Below are 22,675 nucleotides of genomic sequence, written 5' to 3'. Positions count from 1 at the left end.
AACAAGACAACCTTCTCTGAGATGATTTTCTGTGAAACAGCTCTTTTATTGAGGGTAACAAGAGCTATATAAACCTTGGGGTTTGGGTAGGTGTTTTCAGGGTGAGTGTGCATTATTGGCTGGTATTGAGGTGCTGGGACTGCTTCATTTGAATGAAGAGAAATGCTGGACATGCCCTTATAGGGAGCTGTGATTTGGTCACCAGGCTACATGTACTATGTCAAGGGAAGCACAGGTAGGAGTTGCAAGGCTTACATGCACTGGGACATGTCCAGGAAGGGCCAGAGCAAAAGGAAGACAATCCTATGCCTGGTAGTCTCAAGATGAGATATCTGGGGTTTGGGCACAGCTTTCCAGCCCCTGGAAGAGTGAAAGAGGAAGGCACTCCACATTAACCTCCAGCCTTCATATGCAATGTACAGACACGGGCACAGGAACCCACATGTACAATCTTCAGGAACCCATGGCTTTCCAGAAACCTGGTACTAAAAGATCAACAACTACCAATTATAGTCAAGCTTTCAGTATGCAAATCAGCACAGACAGAGAAACCTATGTCTTTCTCACTGGCCCCTTTGCCTTTCCTACAGGTCAGGAATTTTTATTGCATCCTGTTTTTGAAGGATGACATAGCTTCCAGCCAGCCATCCTGAGTTTCCCTCACTGCTAAGGATGGAAACAGCTTCTTTGACATTGGTTATGGCCAATGAAAAACTCAATACTAACATCTACACACTGGGCACACACAGGTGAATGAAACATGGAGATCTATGAGGAAGTGACTCTGGCTCTTACTGCTACCTAAGGCCACAATCATGTTGATATTAATAGCTTATGCTGTCCTGTTGGACAACATCCCTATTTAGGTTTTTAACATGTTGACTAAAACTGCCTCTTTCTCTCCTTGTCTTTTAATAGTTTTGTGGCTCAAAAATCCATGCTAAGGTTATATGTATCCTTTTCTAAGACTGATTTCAATCAGCACTATATAAAATTATGTACATAAACTGTTTTCATATAAATGCATTTGCTATTGATATAATTATTTAATATTGCCACAAATATATTTAATTATGCAAGGCCACAAAATTTCTCATATAACTAAATAGCATGTCATGTCCATAGATTTGGACATGGATTCCTTCCTGAGCCCTCTTGATAGGTGGACTACCACTAGTGGGCAAGCTGGGACGGAGCTCCTCTAGGAACCAATAAAGCAGGAGAATATTCATTATGAAATTCTCAGTGATTTCCATTTCATTCCATTAGTTCTTCTCTCTTAACTGAAGGCATCTAGAAATGTAAAGATTAAAAATGTCAGTCAGGGCTAAGGAGATGGCTCAGGGGTAAAGCGCTTTTGCCCAAACATGAGGGCCTAAGTTTGGATTCTAGGCACCTTCTAAAAATGCTAGGTGTGGTGGGCTTGTGATCTTAGTGCTGACTGAGACGGGAGGATCCTAGGGGTTCATTGGCCAGCCAGGCTAGTCAGACAATGAGTTTCAGGTTCAGCAAGAGGTCCTATCTCAAAACATGAGGTACACAACAATAGAGAAGACTGAAAGCTAACCTCTGGCTTCTAAGTGTACACTCATGTCCCAATCTGAAAGTGTGAGCCACACAAGAAGGTGAGGAACCGACTGTGGTGTCACCATTCACAAAACTGCCTTCCGTACCTTTCCTTAATAATTCCCTCCTTCTTGGGACCAGCCTGAGAAAAGATATGCAATAAGTCTTCTTTTGAAAAAGTGAGTAGATTTAAGAAAGGAATAGTGGAGAAAATTCACAGCCACCCCCCACCACCTCAAGACCACATCTACAGTCAGTTTTTTTTTTTTTTTCTTCTTAAAAAATTTTGGCTTTACTGTTTGGGAGCCATTGAGTTTTGAGATATATGTTAACTTGCTTCATTTCCAAAACTGATTTTGGCTACAACATTCAAGAGCAATCAACCCACCCGCTAATCAATAAATAGTATTTCAGTGCTGCTTTAAGAAAGGCAGCCCAGCACAAAACCAGTATTGTCAGCAACCAGCACAACTCACATGTCCTGACAGAAAATTAGTGTAAATATTTGGAGTTCTAAAAAGGAAATCACATCAATGCAGCATTCTGGATAGTTCATTTTCAAATGAAAGATGTTACTGTTCCCCTACCACCCAGCCCTCCCTGAGGCAGAAGTTAGTGGAGGTGAAGCAACAACTTCCTGATTCTCCTCACATTGTGTCTACCGGCATCTGGTGGGTTGTGGAAAGGTGGGGCCACACACTTCATGGGCTGTCTGTGTGATCTCAAAAAAGCCACACAACCTTCCTGAACACCTGTCCTTTGCTCACCTGCCCAAAGAAATAAAGGAGATTTTTTTTTAAAAATATGTACTAAACAGAAGAATGAAGAATTAGACCAGTCATCTTAAGGTTCACTGCCCAAAGGCACTTCAACGTTCTTGTTTTTATTTAAAAGTGAACAAAATGAATGAGCTCATTCAGTCGTTCAGTAGCATTACTATGAAATCTGTGATGGGTAGGCAAAGACTAAAAGACCCAGGGGCCTTTACGACAGGACCCTCTCTCCGCTTGGCAAACTCAGTCCATGGCAGAAAGGGATAGCAAACAGTTATGCGCAACTGAATGTGACGAAGAAACACAGGACCTCGACCTGTGGGGGTAACAGACAGAAACCTAGAGCTGTCTGAAGAGCACTCCAAGCTAAACATTACAGAAGGACTATCCTCAGCATTTCACCAGCACTGTAAAAACAAACCAGGGCTGCCCAGACGCCGGTCATTTCCGTCCTGCTTCTTTTAACATTTTTCTCTTGTTTCTGTATGTGTGGAGTTCTTTTTTACAATGGCTAATTTAAAAACCTTTCTAAAAGATAGCTTTACTATCACAAGTACGACTGTTATTATATATATATATATATATATATATATATATATATATATATATATATANTATATATATATATATATATTTAATTCGCCAATTCTAAAGTCCATTCCCAGTTTTGAATGCTAAAAAGCTGACCAAGACAGGTAGGGGTAAGGGACTTCGATGTCGGTAGAAATATATTCTACCAAAGTTACGTGGGACAGACGCTTCCTGCAGCGTGCGGAGGGGGATCTAAGCTCCTAACATAAAAAACGGAAAGGTGGTCACTGAGCTTCCAAGAAAAAGATGTGCGAGGCACAGTCACTTCCAACCCGGCTCGTCCCAGACCCCGGGAGAGCCTGCCTGTGCCAACTACACCTACAACCCGACCGGCAACTTGGGAAACTGAGCCCCGGAAAAGCTAATATGCAAAGGGGCGCATTAGCGGGACAACTCGCAGCCGTCCCCCCCACGGAAGAGGATTCAGGACACTCCCGGTCCTAACACCCACGTCCCAGGATCACAACGTCCCGCCCCGGGCGTGGCCCAAAACAGCGCGCAGAACGCTGGGACTAGAGGCCGGCACCTAGGGTAGCCGCGAGCATGCGCACTGTGCCTTGCGTGCCGAGGGCGGTTCCCCGCGACCGACGTCACTACGTAGGCGTCGGATCCCCGGGGAGAGGAGGGCGAAGACTCCATCCGCCATGTTGGATGCCGCAGATTCGCCATAACCTCTCCGGCTCTTTCCCTAAAAAAATCAAAATAAAGAGCGAAGCTTCCTCAGGGTGTCCGACTTTCTCGCTCAGCCCGGAAGGGAGCCGGGAAGAGCCCGAGGCTTTTTTTTTCCTCCGCCGTGGGGGCGTTGCCATGGAGACGCGGGCGGCAGGTGAGCCGGGATGGGGGTTGGGGCGCGACGGGGTGGGGGTGGGGCGCGGCGCCGCGCGGGAAACCGCTCGTGGTGTGCAGTGGGGAGGCCGCGCGCAGGCTCGGGCCGGCGGAGGGATCCACGGGCGGGCGGAGCGCCGACGTCGCAGCGTCCTGCGGCCCACGTTCAGAAGCTGGCATGATCCTGCCGCAGGAAAGAAAAAAGAGGGAGGCGGTGGAGAGCAAGCGAGGGGAGCGCCCTGCGCGCCTGGGGAGCGGTTTCCAGGGCTGTGGGCGGTGCCAGGGCGCCCGCCAGCGGCCATCCGCGGGCGTCTGGCTGGATAGGTGTTCGAGTCCCGTTGCCTGCCGCTGTTTGTGTGAGCTTTGAGTTGGCTTCTTGCTTAGTCAACAGTTTCCCCCTCTGTAAAGTGGATGACTTCCCCTTCCCAGTGATCAACCCCGTGTTCTTAGCCAGGACGTGCTTAAAGTCCAGCCTTCTCTAGTGACCTTCAGAGGGAACAGCCAATGAGAGAGATGGGCTTTATCACGGGTGACCCTGTCCCATGCAAGTAGTCATTTGCCTTCTGTCTTTGGCCCAGTGCTGTAGGGCATTGTCCTCGTGCGCTTGAACGAAGTGGCTCCAGGCTACTTCCTTCAGGCAGCCCTCAGACTGTCTAGCCAGAAGCTGCTTTAGCTTGTCTCATTGGAAGGGTATACTTTTCACTTAACCCCTGGTGACTCCCAGGGGTTAAACTTTTTTTTTTTTTTTTTCGAGGACAGGGTTTCTTTGTTTCCCCGGCGCTCTTCCCATTCACACTCTGTAGACCAGGCTGGCCTCGAACTCAGAAATCCGCCTGCCTCTGCCTCCCAAGTGCTGGGATTAAAGGTGTGCGCCACCACGCCCGGCGACTCCCCTTAACCTTAAGCTTGTTACCACTAGCCTGTGATTGACACCAATTTAGACTCTTGGACCCTGATTTCCGAGGGTCACTGCCAGTGTCTCCTGGTTGTTCTTAGTTGGTCATTTACTGAAGAAGAGAAAAGTTGAGAGCCCAGATTCCTGAGAGTGGAGCTTTAAAGAGATCGGACTTCTGGCTTGGAAAACAATGTGAACCATATGTTTGCTTGGCCTTTGCCACTGTCCCCTGGAATTCAGACAGGCTCTTAGTAGGGGTGACCTTCTATTGAATGACAGAGTGAAGGAGCTGCTGATCATTTGTACATGTCACTGTAGTTTCCTGCTGGAGCCTGGGTCCATCCATACAGGGAACAGAAAACTCACGTTCCTGGGGCTTACCTCCACGACTGCCCCTCTCCACCTTTAGCTTTGGAACCTATCGCCTTGTCTGTGAAAGCCTCTGAAATTAGTGTCGGTGCTACAGAGTGGATATAGGTCAAAGGGACACACAACAAGCCCCAAACAGGTTATCTTTCTGTTTTTCAGCCGTGACAAGTGAAGAAGGCTCATAGTTTGAACAAAATGTATTTCTGTCAGCTCATGGGCAGCTCGTTTCTGGGAAATTTCCTGTTTTGGTGTTGGAAAGGCGGCTTAGGGTGGTAAACAGGCTGGGTGGTCATTGCCCCAGTTCCAGCTCTGTTCTGTGTGTGTTCCAGCTCTGTTCTGTGTTGGTTTCTTTTTCATGGTATCTCTTGCTTTGGGTGCAAAGGTTTCTGCTTCTTTCTTTTCCCACCTTGTAGTGTACACAACAGCTTTTCAGCTATAGCTGTCTTGAAGGAGAATCTAGTGGTTGCTCAGAGCAGGCCAAGTCAGAATTGGGTGATTACACTGTTTCTCTCATTTTCTTTTATAGATGTCTCATGCATGCTGCCCCTGAAAACCTCTCTATCAAGATGGGTCAGTTTAATAGAGGGGGATTTAGTCTAATGGTTTGTCCCTTGTCACCTCTTGGGGCTGTTAAGCTTTCAGTGTGTGAAACTTTCCAGGGGCAGGTACTCTCTTCAGAGGCAGTCTCTCACTGTTCACAGCTTTGCTGGAGAGAGCTGCTCCTGAGATCTGAGGCAGGGGCTGTGACCCTTGTGCTTGAGGCTCATGTGTTGTGCCTCTACCTTGCTCACACTGGTGGCACTCCAGATGGTTTTCATAACAACACACTGTCACCATGCATTTGCTTTGGGAAGTGTGTGTGGATGGAAAGGTGGGGTGAAGTTTGGTTATAATCTTTTTTTTTTCCGAGACAGGATTTTCCAAGAAGCATCCCACATGATTATGATTTTTTTTTTTGTTGTTCTGAAGGGGGAAAAAAGTAACTTTGAAATGGAGAAAAGTGAACATTTTAAAACATATATTGTAGATTCAAAGTTGGCTTAAAAGACATAAAATATACATGGTGGCTTACAACCATCTATAATGGGATCCAGTGCCCTCTTCTGGTGTGTCTGAAGACAGCTACAGTGTACTCATGTAAATAAATAAATATATATATATTTTAAAAACCCATAAAATATAAAAACAAATGAATTTGCTTATGAAATGACAATGCTTGGCACACCGATGTCAAACAGGGCCTTAAAGTTGAGTAGCAGAATTGTCTTTGTTCTTTTTAAAGTCTTGAAAATCGTAAGTTGATAGTTATACCTGTGCTTGTGGCACTCACAGCCCTGAGATTTATGAGCACAATGGGGAATAATTAGGTTAATCCAGTCTGGCACCTTTTCTTGTCATCATTTCTTGAGGTGAGAACATTTGAAATGTATTCTTTTAGTGGGTTTTGAAGTGAAAAATACATTATTTACTCTGTTCACTATGCCATGCAGAATAAACAGAAAGTGAAAACATAGTTTTGCTAATAGAGGCTTGCCTCACGCCCTGCCTCCCATGCTCTCCGACCCCATTCTGTTCTCTCCATCTGTGAGGTCTGTTGCTTCAGCTCCACCTGCCTATCTACAAAGGCAGAGTCATTCTCTGTGCTCACTTTGCACACTCTTCATTCATCCGCTCATGGACACTTAGGGTGTTTCTTCACCTGGGCTGTTATTACTTTTTTGATGAACATGGAAGTTCAGATGCCTCTCTGCCAACTAGTTTAGAATATTCTCATTCCTTTAACTCTAGGACAACTGGCATTGCAACATATTGACCTCTGGAATCTGGTGCCTTTGTGTTCCAGCCTGTCTGGATAGAAACCAGATGAGTAGGTGGGGACCTTGCCTCAGAGGAGAGTGGACAAAGCTGCAGGCCCTCTGGGTAGGAAGGTGACATTGTCTCACCATAAGGAGAGGGACCTGGAGCCAAAGAGCATAGGGAGTGTGGGGCACTGGGCTATGCACAGACAGGCTGCTCTCCAGTTGAGCTGAGGTCTGAACCCCAGAAATGGTGATAATTCACCTACAAAACACTGTAGGCGTTCCTTTATGCTCCTGGAACTCTGGCCCCTGCCTAAGTTACCGCCGCCCCCCCCCCCCCCAGAGAAGCATGGTTTGAAGTCACATAGGCAATGGCCCAAGCTTCTGACCTTCAGGCTAAACTCCTCCCCAGTTACCTAGCAACAGTGAAGGCCATAAAAAGGGGTGTTCAGTCCCACCTTGCTCTCTTACTTTTTACTCTCTTACTTGTCTCTCTTACCTCTTACCCCTCACTCTCACCCCCTCTCTCCTCTCTCTTTGTCTTCTTCTTCTCTCCTCTCTCCCTCTTACTCTCTTTCTCTTTAGCCTTCTCTCTCTCTCTCTCTCTCTCTCTCTCTCTCTCTCCCACCTCTCTCTCTCTTTCTACCTTCTCCCTTTCCCCCTGCCTGTCTATAATAAAGCTCTAAAACCATAGAATGTCTCTGGTCATCAAGGCCCATTGCGCTTGTAGGATGGGACAGGCTTTCTCCTAATGAGCCATTTCTAATCTGTTAGAAGGCCTTCCTGTGCTCCAGTCAAGATCCGCTGCACTCACTCTCGCTGCACTCACTCTTGCTGCACTCACTCTCACAGGTGTTGGGAACCTCTTCCCTCATCCCTCTCTCCCATAACCCTGGTGGCTTTAGCAAAGTAGCTCCGGGAACCCCCTCAGGTAGGACTGCCCCTTGGCTACGCCCTGAAGAGTGGGTCAGAGGCTTGAATGCCCACCTAGGGATGAGTGGAAGGTAGCTAGCAGCCCTCCCACCCCTGACAGACCAATGAATAGGTAAAACTCTGGTGGGGTGTGGGCTTCCCCTCCCCTTCTTCCCCTGGGCCCTCTTTTTAGTTCCTAACAAGGGAGCTTGGGGTATGTGGCACCAAAATGAGGTGAGGGACCTGGAGCCAAAGAGCATAGAGAGCTTGTGGTATCTGGCACTGCTCAGTCACCAGTCTATCTAGCCAGATTTTTGGTGTCCATATTGCTCCATTGTTGCCAATGGGCCTTCATAAACTACCATTTCTCATACCTTTAGGTCTGTTCTTATTCTTTAGTGGGAGGTCCCTGTCTTTCAGATACTGGCCAAACTATGAAACTGTCCCTTCCTTCTTGAGGGTGTCACATAGATCTAGAAGAGAAACAAAACAAAACAAAACAAAACCAATTCCTGTAGGAAAAGGGCATCAGGAACCTCCATGTGAGCTCTGAATATTGAAGATATCAATGGGCTCCAGGTAGGGATTCTGGGAAGACTTCTTGAAGCATGAGGTAGTGGAATTGGATCTTGCAGAGTGAATAGATACCCAACAAAAATGGAAGGGTGGGTGCTAAGACATATGTCACACGAAAACCCCAGCTCACACCTTTAAGGGAATAAGGCATTGTTGATTCTGGAATCATTTTGAGTGACCCTGGCCCAGAAGCAGAGATTTAGGTCACTCCAAATTCCATGTTCCATTGTGGAAGCAGTTTCACAAAGTTATTATGGTTTTAGGGAATTGGGAAAGTCATAAATCAAGGCAAGGTTAAAGTACGTTGGTGGGTACATCAAGGAGGGAGGTACATCAGGATGGGGAAGGCTTCCTATCGCTCAAATTCTGATTACATGCTGAGCGTTTGGACTGGTAAGAGCTACTTACTTACCTGCTAAGTCAATAGATTCTAAAAGGTTTTTATCTGTTGCCACCAGATGTTAGTTCTGTCACACACACACACACACACACACGTGTGTGTGTGTGTGTGTGTGTATGCATATGTGTGTAGGGACCCCAGGAATGGTTGTTCTGGAGAGGATGGCCAGAACTTATCCCATGAGAAGGGAATTAGTTTCTGGACCTTCAGCATTCCAATTCTAAGCGGCTGATCGGTCATAGCCAGCTGCGGCTTCTTTTCAGGAGTTTTCCTTCTCATGTGCCTGCAGGTGTGTACTGAGCATTGAGGGGAGGGAGGGGGCTTCGACAGGGAGTCTGAGGGCTGGGAAGCTGTTGGGAATTTGGCTTGAAAGCCAGGAGAACAGTGCCTGCTGACTTGCCTTTAGGAGAGAGCTCTCTGGTGCCTTCCAGGAGGCAGTTTTGTAGTTGTGACTTAATACACAGAAGCACTCGGATCTTTTGTATAGACAGTACTCAGGTAAGCCACATCTCTAATGATACATAGGCTTTTTTTTTTTAATTACCCAAGAAAATTTTCTCCTCCCCCTCCACACCCAGTCCTTATCCCTCAGGCCAAACAACCTCCAGTCTTGCTGCTCTCATTTATGTTTGCCTTTTGAGGACTTCACATAATTATTTTGTGTCTAGCCTTTTCTTACTCAGGGTTTCTATTCCTCACAAACATCATGACCAAGAAGCAGTTGGGGAGGAAAGGGTTTATTCAGCTTACACTTCCATATTGCTGTTCATCACCAAGGAAGTCAGGACTGGAACTCAAGCAGGTCAGGAAGCAGGAGCTGATGCAGAGGCTATGGAGGGATGTTCTTTACTGGCTTGCTTACCCCCTGGCTTGCTCAGCCTGCTCTCTTAATAGAATCCAAGACTGCCAGCCCAGAGATGGTCCCACTCACAAGGGCCCTTTCCCCCTTGATCACTAATTGAGAAAATGCCCCACAGCTGGATCTCATGGAGGCATTTCCCCAACTGAACCAACTGAAACTCCTTTCTCTGTGATAACCCCAGGCTGTGTCAGGTTTACACATAAAACCAGCCAATACAAGCCCCCTTTAAAAAAAAAAATATATATATATATATATATATATATTTTTTTTTTTTTTTTAAATTGCTTAATGCTATTCTACTGCCTGGAAATCTCCACCGTTTGCCTGCGTGATTCTTTCTTAGTAAGCACCCGGGCTGTTCTCATGTTTCCAGTTTTGGGTTCTTTTGTTTGCTTGCTTTTGTTTTTAAACTTTGAACTGATTCCTTGTGAGTTTCATGTCCTGCACCCCAGTCCCATTCATCTCCCAGTCTCCTTGTATCTGCCCTTTGCCCCTGCAACCTTCCCCCCAAATAAAAACAAACAAACAAATAAAACAAACCCAAGTATCCAATACATCTTGTAGTGGAAGTTTTAGTGTGTCACAGTGTCTCCCACAGTATATGCCTCCATCCACACATCTTCTCTTGCGAATGTTCCTTGCAGTGAGCCATTGGTCTGGTTTGAGATCTCTGGCTTCTGTGATACCATCAATATTGGCTCCTCACTAGGACTTCTCCTAGTTGTCCTGTCGTTGCCCCATGTCATGGGGATCTTGAAGCTTTGGATCAGCAGGACTGTCCCATTCATATGCTCCAACAGTTCATAGATGATGTAGAGTTTGGGGTGGGCCAATTCAAAACCCTGGATCTGTGCCTGGGGGTAGCCCTCTTGCTTGCCCTTATCCTCTCCAGCACTACTCTGGCTAGGCAACCCAGTGATACCATGGGCAGTGGCTCTCCTGCTCTCATGCCCTCAGGGCAGGATCTTTTGCACCGGTGCCTCCAGAACCAGCTCTACTGTGCTACCCAGTCAAGGAGTGGAGGCCTCCTCTTCCAAGTGTTGCAGCCTGTTAGCTGCTGTGCCAGCTCTTTCATTGTTAAGCCATCTCTACCGTGTTCCTCAGGAGACATGCAGAAACTGTTCAACTGCCATTGGGGGACAGGGCCAGTTCTCCTGGCTGTATTGCATGTGGCTAGGAGTGAGGTAGGGAGGACATCACCCCCTTGACCACTCTACTTCTACCAGACGAGGGATGGAGCCAGTTCTTCTGCGCCTCCTCCACCAGAGCTAGCTCTGTTGTGCTGCCCACTCAGGGTGCAGGGCCTGCTCTCCCATGTGCTGTAGCTGGTGAGGGGCAGGGCCATCTCTCTCTGTCCAGTCTCTAGAGGTAATATGAGACACGGACCTTTGCCACTGGATAGCCATAGACACAGACATCCACTACACATTTGTACATTGTAGTGTCTCCCGTTCCAATGACCTCTTTGGTCCATGCTACAAAGTGTGGTGGCAAGCAGGCTTCTAGGTGTTTACAGCCAGTCTGTGTGGCATGGAGGCTGGGGTTCTGTGGGCATCTTCTCTGTCCAGCACCATGTGTGTGGCAACAGGAGGTGCTCTGAATGTCTATGACCTGCCCATGCTGTGCAGGGGAGGGCAGGCCTATGGGTGTCTTTCATATGCCATGGTGGTCAGCAGGTCTTTAGTTTTAACCGCCACTGCCATCAGCACAGCCCTTGCATTTGTTTTCTAAAAAGGGTCTCATAAGGTAGGTCTAGCTGGCCTGGAACTTGCTATGTAGACCAGGCTAGCATTGAACTCATAGGCATCTCTCTGCCTCTGCCCTCTAAGGGTTGGGATTAAAGCATACAGCCAGGTGCTTGTTTCCATTTATTTTTTATTACTGTGAACAAAACTGTACTAAATATTCTTACAAGCCTTTTGTGGGGATATATTTCCATTTCTCCTGGGTAAATAATTGCCTGGTGATAATCGAGTTGCTAGTTTGTTGACTACAGACATGTTTAGTTTTTACAGACACTTACAGATTTCTTGCCAGTGGTCCTGCCAGTTATATTACCATATCAAAGGGGTGTCTCAGGCTGCTTTAGGAGCCTGAGGTAGCCAGTCACACTGCTCAAAATGATCAGGATGCATAGTTAGAGCAAACAGATGCCTCGCTCACTTTCTCTCCAGTGAGACCCCAGCCCATGGGAAGGAGCCACCACATTTAGGGCAGGGCTTCCACCTCAACTCAATTTAGAAATTCTCTTGAAGTCATGCAAAGAAGTTTGTCTCCTAGCCAATGGTTGGTCCTGTTGAGGTGACAATATCTACCATCCAACAATAAAAGACAGGCTCCCCAAGTCACTAGGACAAACAAAAGACTGGGAGAGACTTCTGCCTCGAGATAGTACATAGAGACACATGTTCAGCATTGCTGATGATGAGTGAGGTTTGGGTTAGATGGGGCAGCACTGCAAACACTCTTGGTTTAAGATGACAGTATAGAATGTGTTTGGGGACGTGGAGTGAGTAAGACTCTTACACCAGAACCTGTGTCCAGTTTTGATTACTGTGAATAAAACTGCATTGAGTATTACACTCTGGGCCAGAATGTCATGTTCAATGATTGGGCCTGTGGCTCCTTGCATAAGAACATGCAGGGGTTCTGGGACTCAGTCCTGACCTGGAGTGAGCCTTGTGAACCAGGCTCAGGTAATGCAGTGAGCAAGGGAAAAGCCAGGGGAGAAGAGTTGGTGGTGTCAGTGGGGAGTCTTGCTGAGCTCTGGGTCTGTGGCCATCTCTGGAGCATCCCCACCATGGTTTAGTGGCTTTGGTGGTGTTGGTTGCTGTGACTGAGGGACAAGAGCAACTCAGGGAAGGATTTATTTTAGTTCTTAGTTTCTGGCATGGAGGCTTGGTAGCTGGGCTTCTGCTCATGATTGCAAGAACTTGCAGTGTTACCTGTTATATCTCAGTGGATCAGGAAGCAGACACACATTGCCTGACCTGGGAGCCTCCACTGTAAACCATAATAAACCCCAGCCTGTGGCCTTATAATTGTCAGCTGGTCTTCTTTGAACAGTGCTACCAGATGGGGACCAGCTGTTCAAACACATGAGCTTATGGGACATTTCATATTAAAGCCCTGTCACAATCTTACATGAAAAAGGTCCCCGCAAAGCACTGGGTCATGTGGCATAAAGCCTCCTTGGGAAAGACTCAGACACTCAGTCTGGTCCCTAGCGCACTTTCTTCTCTGCTATCTTCGGTCTTTCACTTTCCCTCCTCTTCTCTCCCCACCTTGTGGATTTCGATAGTATCCTTGGAGATTTGATGCATAATAAAAGTGGTTTGAAATTAGAAATCACAGCGCATGTGCAGTGGCCTGGCTTAAATCATGCAGTTGTGGCAAATAAAATGGGACCCAGTGATCCCACAGTTCTGTATACCTGCTTAGTCGGGTGTTTCACATCTTTTCACAAAAGCTCAGCACAGTGGGTTCATTGTCTCTGCTCTGCACTTAAGTAGAAGCTGGGGCTGGAGCCGATAGCCCATCTCTAGGGAGGGTTTCCAAACAGGGTGCTGATCAGGGTGCCATTCATGTCAAGTCCCTGACTCCCTTGAGAGGCTCAACCTGGATTTTCTTCTGAAATCTTGTCAAGTTCCAATCTTCTCCTGGGCCAGTGCGGATCAGGCTTGGCTTCAGTTCTCGTGACCTGGAGAGACCTGAGCAGGGAGGGATGGAATATTCCTTTCCTGAAGGCTGCCCGGTCTATTAAAGGCTATCAATGGAGCCTGCCAAATTGTCTAGTGCCCGATGTAAGTGGATCAAGGCCTGGGTTTCTGATAATCCATAGCTTTACCTCCATAGTACTCTTTGGGGTTAATTCTCCCTGAAGCTATGTGTGTGTGTGGTGTGTGGCCAAGTGGCCTGTGTTCAAGGAGCTTATAACAGACACTAGAGAAAAACATTTTCTAAATGGGCAGAAGGTTTTGAAGACAAAGTTGTCCCTTGGTAGCCATGAACAAGATTGGTTCCCAGACCCCCAGTGATGGATGCTCAAGTCCCAGATATAAAATAGTGTGGTATTTGCATGTGTTGTACAAACTTTGTTTTATAAGCTTTACATTGTGTGTAGATTACTTATAATATGTTATACAGAGTTAATGCAATTAACTAGCCTACTGGTTTGTCTTTGTCCACTTGATACAAACTAGATTCACTTAGAGGGAACCTTAACTGAGGAATTGGCTCTGGGAATTACCCAGCTTGGCTTCTGGGAATGTCTGTGGGGCTTTCTTTGTTTTTGTTTTTTGTTTTTTGTTTTTTTTTTTTCTTTTTGTTAATGAGTGATGTAGGAAAACCCTGGGCAGGGCATCCTGGGTTATATAAGAACAATAGAGGAGTAAGCCATGGGAGAAAGCCAGTAAGCAGCATTCTTCCATGATCTTTGCTTTATAGGTTACAGGTTACAGGCTTTGGCTTGGCTTCTCCTGATGATGGATAGACTGTAACCTTAGGCCAAATAAACTCCTTCCTACCACCAAATTGCTTTGTTTAGTGCTTTACTACAGCAACACTGAAGCAGACTGGATCAACTCTTTGATGTTTCTTTAGGGACTAATAATGAGAAAAAGGTCCATGCATGTGTAGTACCTATACATTTTCGCCCAAAGACTTCTCATTAGTGGATGGCTAGTGGTAGTTGTTAGGAGTGGGAGGAAGGAGCATAAGGAATTGCTGTCTGATGGAAACAGGTTCTGTGTGGGAAGATGAAACGTTTCTGGATATGTCTGGAGGTGATGGCTATACACCAGGGTGAATGTATACAGTGGCTTGAACTGGACACAGAGTTTGAAAAGTTCTGTCTATCTTACCATGGTTTGTTCTGCTAAGATTTACTTGCTGAAGATGGCAGTACTGGAGAGATGGAGCCCTGGGAGCCTAAAAGATCATGAATGAGTTCACGATGTCAGACAGTGGTAGGAGCTGGCAGGGAGAGGGGACTGGTTAGGGTAATAAAAGTGTTCAGTGTTGTGACTTGTCCACGGGTCGTGGTAGGGGTACATAGGGTATGGTGGGGGGGCACAGAAGGTGGTTACTGCCTCCTAGGTTGGAGAAGGGCTCTGGAAAGCCTCTAGGGCAGTGGTTCTCAACCTTCCTAATGCTGTGACCCATTAATACAGTTCCTCATGTTGTGGTGACCTCCAATCATAAAATTGTTTTCATTGCTACTTCTTAAAAGTAATTTTGCTACTGTTGTGAGTTGTAATGTAAATATCTGTATTTTCTGGTGGACTTAGGTGACACCTGTGAAAGGGTCATTTAACACCCCCCCCCCCCAAGGGGCACAACACATAGGTTGAGAACAGCTACTCAACCTGTGGTGGTTGAGCTGAGAAAACCATTCCAGAAGGACCCAGTAGGGGAAGGGCGTGTGGTAGCCTCTGCAAGTCCAGTTGCTTGGCCAGTACTTCTCTGGTATGAAGCAGTGACAGCTCAGAGTTGCAGACTTAGCTTGTTGTGTTTGTATCACCTCTGAGTCCTGGTAGAGAAGTTTGCTCTGCCTCTCTCTGCCTGACTCTATCTGCCAGCCCTTGGCAGAACTACTGGGCACCTTTGCCCTGTCAAGATGGCCTTAGTTCCGCCCATGTTCTATTTGTAGTCTTTGCCCTTAACTACTCAGGCAGCTTTTGGCTGTCTCCCTGGTTTGCTTCTTGCTAGGTTGCATATTGAGGGATTGAAGACCTTAGGAGCCTTACAGGATGGGACACCTAGCTTTGTGATCCAGTCTCTCTGTGTGACGTTTCTTGGGACTCTTTTGAGCCCCACTTTGCACTGCTGTAAATTTGGAGCTGAGTGCTGCTTTCTCTGAGAACTCTGTTCTCTGAGGGATGCAATCAGGTGAAGTGCCCACTGGTACCTAGTGGCTAATGCTCATGGAAAGATTCTGCAGTGGCCTTGAGAGTTCTTGTGCTTGGCACTTCAGATAACCTGTGGTGCTTCATCTGTTGCAGAATGTCACTCCTTGAGCATGGATGTGTCCTGGAATGTCACTACCAGGATCCATTGCTGTGTTTGCTCTAGGGCATTCAGCCATGAAGGTCCAGCACAGCCTGCTCAGCTCTCACAGTTGGGAACAGCTTTCCCAGGTCTTGCTCCTGCTGGCCTCTACAAACTATCCAGCATGAACCTTCCAGCATGCATGTTCTTGAACAACAAAGAGGTTATTATTATTGTTATTTTTATTATTATTTTACATTTTAAAATTCTGTGTGTGTGTGTCTGAGAAACTCCTGCAGCCAATGCTTTCCCCACATAATCCTAATAATAGGATATGAGCCTTGATTTATAGTCTGAAGGGCAGAGACTTTGGGTCACAGACTGGTACTAGTACCAGTGAATAAAGCAGGAGTTGCATATTATTTGACCCCAAACCACATCTTTGGATATATTTAGTTTACAGAGTAAAGCCTCCTTGTTTCAGTAGCAGTACCAGGGAAATAAAGATGGAGGGGCAGTATCTTCCTTGTGCGTGGTGGGAAGGGTGGCACCCACCACGTTTCTCTTCTGTTCTCCATAGAAGAGCTTGGCGTATGGGCTTAGGCCTTTCTCCCCACAACACCTTACAAGTGCCTTTTAGGAAGTGGTTTCCCTGCACACCTGTTGGTTTTCCACTTTGTCTCCCTGGTGCTCGCTGGTTTCATAGATGCTGCCCGGGCATCTGCATTAACCTTCTTCCTACCGCAGGAGGGCGTTCTTGCCAACTCTAGGGACAACCCTGCCATTTGTCATCCTGGGAGTCTGCAGGAGCAGGGACTGCTTAAAGAGTGTTTCCTTCATTTCTTGGGAGCAATCTAGGAGTCTTGGCAGCCACTTAGACAAACCAGTTGAGGGTTTTCTTGACTGTCAGAGACCATGCCAGTTGGGACTGGATGCAGTAAGAACCAGGTATCCTCAGTGGCCAGCATGCCAGTGGGAGGCTTCCTACAGAAGATACATGCAGATACGTGGTGCCTCATCCCCCTGTGACCCACCTTATGGACTGCCAGCCTCGAGAATGCCTCCCTTGCCTGCTAGCCTTGGGGAACTTCTAGAAAGATGCTTTGGGCTATGTCCAGTCTCCTCAGGCTTCCCACCCAGGTTCCTCCTCCTCTCCTGATACCGGAGGGGCTAGTTAGTAACCTCTCTGTCTGTGGGGTTTCCAGTAGGGAGCTGTTGGTGGAGCAGTCTTCCGTTTTGCAGGCGACTTTGTTCTTACATGTTTTTAATACTAAAGAGAGTTTGCTGAGAATGAATTTTCAAACTATTTGAAACCTGAACTATATCATGTAGAAACATTTATACAAATTTCAGGACAAGAATAATTATAGTACTAGACTTTATCTTGTTTGATGTCATCTGATGCTTTTGTTCCTTACCAACTTGATGTGAGAATTCAAGTGAGTGCTTGAGCATTGCCTAGCTGTGAGAGCCTGTGAAAGATAATCCCATGGCTTGAGGGAGGCTGGGCAGAGCAATGGAAAGAGAGAGGGGAAGAGCCTGGGAGAGGCCAGGGGACAGTGTTCTGCACTGACCCCAGGAGATGCTCAGAGGGAAACATTGAGCCTAAAGAATACATTCCATCTCGGCCTTTTATTTTTGCGTAAGTGTTCTAGGAAAGCAATTGAGAGCATCATGACCTCCCATATACCCTCTTTAAAATGAACAGTTCACTTGTGTCTTCTCAATTTCACTTTAGGGTCCCTGTACTTATTTATTTTATTTATTTGTATTGAATGTATGAAATTGGGAGCAGTATTTTTTTTTTTTTTTATTTCAAAAACAGGGCAGGATTTTCTTTTTCTTATTTCCTCATCTATTTGTGAGTCATCAATATGGAGACCTGCATGCAGAAGAGTGGGTGACAGCGACAGTGTGTCTCTAGGAGAGCCACAGAAACCCTGGAAGGCATTGGAATTGAGCTAAGGCTCTACCATTGAGGTGGGGCTGAGCTGCCCTTCAGTGAGCATCTCCTTGCCTGGGACTTGGTCTCCATGTGCTTGGATTCCTTTCATCCATTGTTTAGGCATTGTGTACATTCCTATTTTAATGAGTTGTTGAGGGAGTGACTGTCAGTGTTTTCTTCACTGCTGGGGCTCCTGAGCCTCAACCTCTTACCCACCTTAGGGTCTTGCCTGCTTTGCTAGGAAGTGAGAGTTAGGAGAGCCTTGGTCCATGTTCTCAGGGGTCCTCAGGTGAAGCCCTCACCACATGGAGAGTGCGTTGTTGCTTTGAATAGAAGTAGCTTCCCTGGTAATACTTACCGTTTCTATGTTCAGGACTTGAGCTACGTTTTATATCACATGCTGTTGATGTTCTTAGAGCTTATACTGTACTTGGGAAAACAGAGGCTAGACAAATAAGCACATCCTTAAACCTGCTGTTGAAAGTTGTGCTCATATTACCAAGCAGGTAAGTGGGAGGCAGGGGATTCTGGGAACATTGAAAGTTGTTACAAAACCTCTCTGTGGGAACAAGGCCAGGTCTGAGACTTCAAGAATGGGTCCTGAATCCATGAACAAGTTCCATAGGCAGAGAGCAGGTACTGCCCTCTCCCTCTCTGTGGTGCACAAGCCTGAGCAGGACTGAAGTTAGCTGCCCCTGCCAGAGTTCTCATTTGTCCACTGTGTCCTCACAACCCTGACTATGAGAGGGCTGGGCTGCAGAGGCTTCCTGAGGCCATTCCAGGAGCTCTGGGCGAGGACAGCTGCCCTGCAAAGTGAGGTGTGTGGGGGTCAGGCAGGGCTGTCTGACCCTGCAAGACTGTAGCTGAGGTGGGCACTTCTCTGTCCCCCCCAGTGGCAGGAGTCCTCAAAGTCAGGCCCCAGACGACACAGGCATTTGTGTTTCTGGAGGGAGGCCTGGATCCTTCTCATTTCTAATTGTGCCTGGCAGAGAATGTGACACATAGTGGGCATTCATTAAATACTAAATTATGAGGCCACTGAATATACATTAACCACAGAGGCTAGTTATTCAGAGAATAGATCTAAGACTTATTGAATATTTTGTCTTCAGGAAAAGGAGCTGAGGGTGGGTGAGCGATTTGGAAACTTCTTTCCTTACCTGCTGTTCTCTCCTAAATTTAAAGTTCTCCTCTGGAGTTGCAGAGGACATTAGCCATGTTTGAATATTAGAGGGCGGTTCTTACTCCTGGAATTAATTTTGAAGCCCTGGACACTTAATAAGTAAGACCAGTCTCAGGCTTTTATAATAAATAAAGCAGAAGTGTACAATTTGGATTAGAATTAGGGTGTTTCCCATATCCGCCTCTAGCTTCTGTCTGGGCTGTTAGCTCTTCTGACTGTGACCCTTGGAGCCCCAAGCACACAGCTGGCATTTAAACCTGCAACAGTAATAAATGAACATGTCTCTCCATCACCTGCCTTCCCCTGAAGACTGTGACCGCACTATGGAAATTTCATAGCCTGTATTTCCACCCACTCTCTGTCTCCACTTTCTAGACTGAGTTCCAAAGGTTTTGGGGTGGTAGAAGCTCTGTCCTAGCTTCCTGGGGGTCAGGGAGGTGTGTAGTGACAGACCTTCCTGGTGTTCTCGGAACAGTGCAAGTGGGTTCTGGGTTTGTATCTAGACCAAACCAGGATGTGCTGTGAGTGGAAAAGATTTTTGAGTTTGAATATAGAATGGAGTTCTTCATAGAACTTTCAGAAACGAGAAATGGGTTACAGGGTGAATGCTGTTGTGGGTATATTCAGTTAAATAAAGTGTGTTGCTAAACGTTATCTTATGTGCTTTGTTTTATCTTAATATGGGTTCTAGACAAGTAAAATCCCATCTATGGCTACCTCATATTTCATTTGGTGTTGTGTGTGTCTGGGCTGGAGTGGATGTAGTTCCTCATGAATCTGTAGTGTTTTCCTCTGCCTCCATCCAGACAGGACCATCTTCAGAGACAGTGCCCAGTACACTAGAGGAAGGAAGGACCTGTGGAGTTCACCCTGCCTGGCAGGTGCACTTACAGGTCTGAGTTTACCCAGTGGATTGTCTAACTTGCAAGCTGGGCAGCAAGTCCTACCCAGCTTTCCCACAATGCATGCCGAGCCCAGGTCTGTTGATTGTAAATGTTAACTATGTACAAGTGGGCTGAGTCAGGCCAGAATTTTCCAGTGTTTGGCTTTTCTTGCTTGGACTCCTCTTGCCAGAAGCATTCTGCCCACAGATGGCATACATGGGGAGGGCACAAGAGCAGCCACAGAACCTGTGTCCCATGGGAGCAAGCTTCTCTCATCTTAATGTTAAGGCAAATGAGGAAACAAGAGCTAACAGGCCAGGTGGGGCTGTGTGGCCTGGCTGCCTTCCTTCAGTATCCTGCCCTTCCTCCATGCCCTGTCAGCTTTTATGACACTTGTCTTTGTCTGCTGGGCTGAGGGTGCTGGGGGTAGATTATGTGAACAGAACTTGGGCCCATAGGGAGAGGCTGGGAATGCCTTCCAGAGCTGGTTCCGAGTTTCTTCCTCCACTTCCATCCTGGTTTCTGATAAACCATTTTAGTACCTGTTGTCTCTTCTTGCTTCTGTTCATTTCCTGACTTTTTCTCTCTCTCCTTTCCACTTCTCAGCTCCTTGAGAGTCATAGCCTCCATTTCTACCTGGTGACCCCTGATGCTGTTTTGTTCTAGTAGTTTCTGAATTGCATATGCCTTTTGTTTCTCCCAAGTGTGTGTGCATATGTATGTATGCATATGTGTGTCATTTGCCCATATATCTATGCATGCATTTTTGCTGTGTGTGTGAGTGTATGGATATGTATTTGCACAAACATTTATGCTTTACATGTGTGTGTCTCAGAGGATTGAGCATGCAAGTGAGGAAGCAGGCAGTAGTGTTAGCTAGCCAGCTAGACTTCAGGGTCTAACTGCTGCCTGCTGTCTTCAGCATCAGAACTTTGCTAACCTGCAGTGTCCCTATTTCCTACTTGATTGCTCCCTAAGTAACCTCCTTAACACCCTTGTAGGGTCCGTGGGGGCAGGTGTAGTTATTACATCCAAGGTGAGTCTCTGTTTTCAGAGAGGGGAATGTGGCTCAGTACACCTCAGTGCCTGTAGCCCAGAAACACTACCCTACAGCAGAACGGACATCACTCAGACAGGAAAGAGAGACTCTTACCATCTCTCCAGTGGCGGATAAAATGTAAGTCTCTAAATCTCTTCAGGTCTAATTTCTCATCTGAATGATGACTAGCTCAAGCTGTTGGTTGGACATGTTTGGAAGTAGAAGCTGGTCTTTGGTTAGCCATATCCAAAGCCTGTGAAAACCATGCCAAAGCAAGGGGAGCTTTGACAGACAAGACACCAGCCTCCCCTGCCCACAGATAACCCCCAAGGTACCATGCCAGCCCAGTCCTGTTGATGCCTCAACAAATGCACACCTTTAATGTGTGGGATTACCAGGCATCTCAGAAAACACTGATGCATACACCAACCTCTACAGCTCACAAAGTTAACAGCTTTATTAAATGCCAGGGAGAAATCCCAGAGGCGTTTCTCTGCTGAATTTAAATTAACAAAATAAAATGAGGAATGTACAATATCAGCTATAATTATGGCTGGGCCAACAGTGGCATTATAATTTTATGCATACACATTTCTTCCATGGTAAAAATTGACATGAAAATTTTAAAGTTATTTTTAAGCACTCTCAAAGTGAGAGCCCTGTGCAATGAAGTAAATTCGCACTGAATAGGGTAATCACTGAAAAAAGAAAATGTGGCCCTTTCCATGGGAAACCCTACAAACACTAACAGAGACAGGAATTGTCCCTGAACCCAGCAGACCTGTGGGAACATGGCATCATGAGGCTTCGATGTAGAAATCGATAGTGCAATCCATCAGAAAATGGTGGAAGCAACGACCCATAACTCACCTGATGCCTCTGAGCAGCAAGTTTCTGCCACGATTCCCACGCTGAAAGTAGAAGCAGCAGAAGTTCCATTGCCTGTTTGAGAGGGCAAGGGTAGTGCCCCAGATGGCAGTAGAGTGCTCCCAAGTGCCCAAGTGGCTGTCTGGCTTTGCTCATCTTCTTTCTGAAGTAACAGGCTTCTTTCAAGTCACTGGCCACAGTGTCCCATCAGACACCACAGTCTACACACCAACGGCCAGTAACAAGCCCAGAGCCATCTTCCCCTCTCTGAATACTCAGAGACCCACCTGGCATTTATATTTATATCATTTAATATTAGCTCTGTAAATTTTCATAGATTAAAGCATAGCATGTTGGTAGCATGTATATCACATAGGTGAGTAGCCGAATGGATGTCACTGGTGTGCGCATGACCAGCAGAGTGACCTGTAACAGGTTATGATTACCCTTGCCCTCCTCAGGAGGCTCCAGTCCCAGCCACATTGGGGAAGCCTGTTCTGTGCCACAGGGTGCATGCCTCAGTCACTGTCGGTCTTCGTCACTGTTCCATTGCTCTGAAGAGATACGATGACTAAGGCAACTTTAATGAAAGGAGAGCATTTAGCTGGGTCTTGCTTACAATTTTGTTACAATAGGTTTAGTCTGTTATCATTATGGTGGCATGTAGGCAGGCCCTGGAGCAGTAGCTGAGAGCTACATCCAGAAGGAAGAGAGAGAACTTGGCCTGGCATGTTCTTTTGAAACCCCAAAGCCCAGCCCAAGTGACAAACTCCCTTCAACAAGGTCACACCTCTTAATCCTTCTCAATCTTTCAAATAGTGCCATCCTTCTGGCTAAGCACTCAAATATCTGAGCCTATGGGCACCATTCTTATTCAAACCCCCACACTATCCCTCACATCAGTGCACATGGGTGCCAGTGCTGAACTTCCTGCTTAGCACTATTGCTGCTTTGCAGAATGGTGCTTTATAGCCTTCAGGCCGATTAAGAATAGGCCAGGCAGTGACTGGTTATGAGGAAAGTCTGTTCAGAGTTGACTCTGGCCTGACTCACCTGCCAGGGTTGACCAGGTGCCCCTGCGCTGCCAGGACAAGTCCATTCTGGCTGTGGATTTGATTGTGGCTTTGGATTGGGTTCCTACTGTGTGCCCACCTGCTGTGTGACCCAGTAATGCCTTCCATGGCCTAGTCTTCTCATTGTC

The 22,675-nt window shown here is 46.7% G+C and overlaps 1 protein-coding gene across 3 annotated transcripts in view; it reads left to right on the top strand.

The window, feature by feature from the left end:
* The first annotated feature begins 3,566 nt into the window (after window positions 1-3,566).
* Window positions 3,567-22,675, top strand: part of Zfat (zinc finger and AT-hook domain containing) — a 178,226-nt gene continuing 159,117 nt past the window's right edge. For 2 of the 3 annotated variants that reach the window (XM_029469960.1, XM_029469961.1), the window contains exon 1: window positions 3,569-3,756. In XM_029469960.1, coding sequence (XP_029325820.1) covers window positions 3,582-3,756 — 175 coding nt within the window. In that variant the 5' untranslated portion in view covers window positions 3,569-3,581. Of the gene's footprint in view, window positions 3,757-22,675 lie in introns of all 3 variants that reach the window. The other variant, XM_021182879.2, reaches the window with a different exon arrangement.

The sequence above is a fragment of the Mus caroli genome, chromosome 15 (genome assembly GCF_900094665.2).
Source record: "Mus caroli chromosome 15, CAROLI_EIJ_v1.1, whole genome shotgun sequence".
NCBI classification, from domain to species: domain Eukaryota; kingdom Metazoa; phylum Chordata; class Mammalia; order Rodentia; family Muridae; genus Mus; species Mus caroli.
This window is presented reverse-complemented; position numbering and strand designations above follow the sequence as displayed.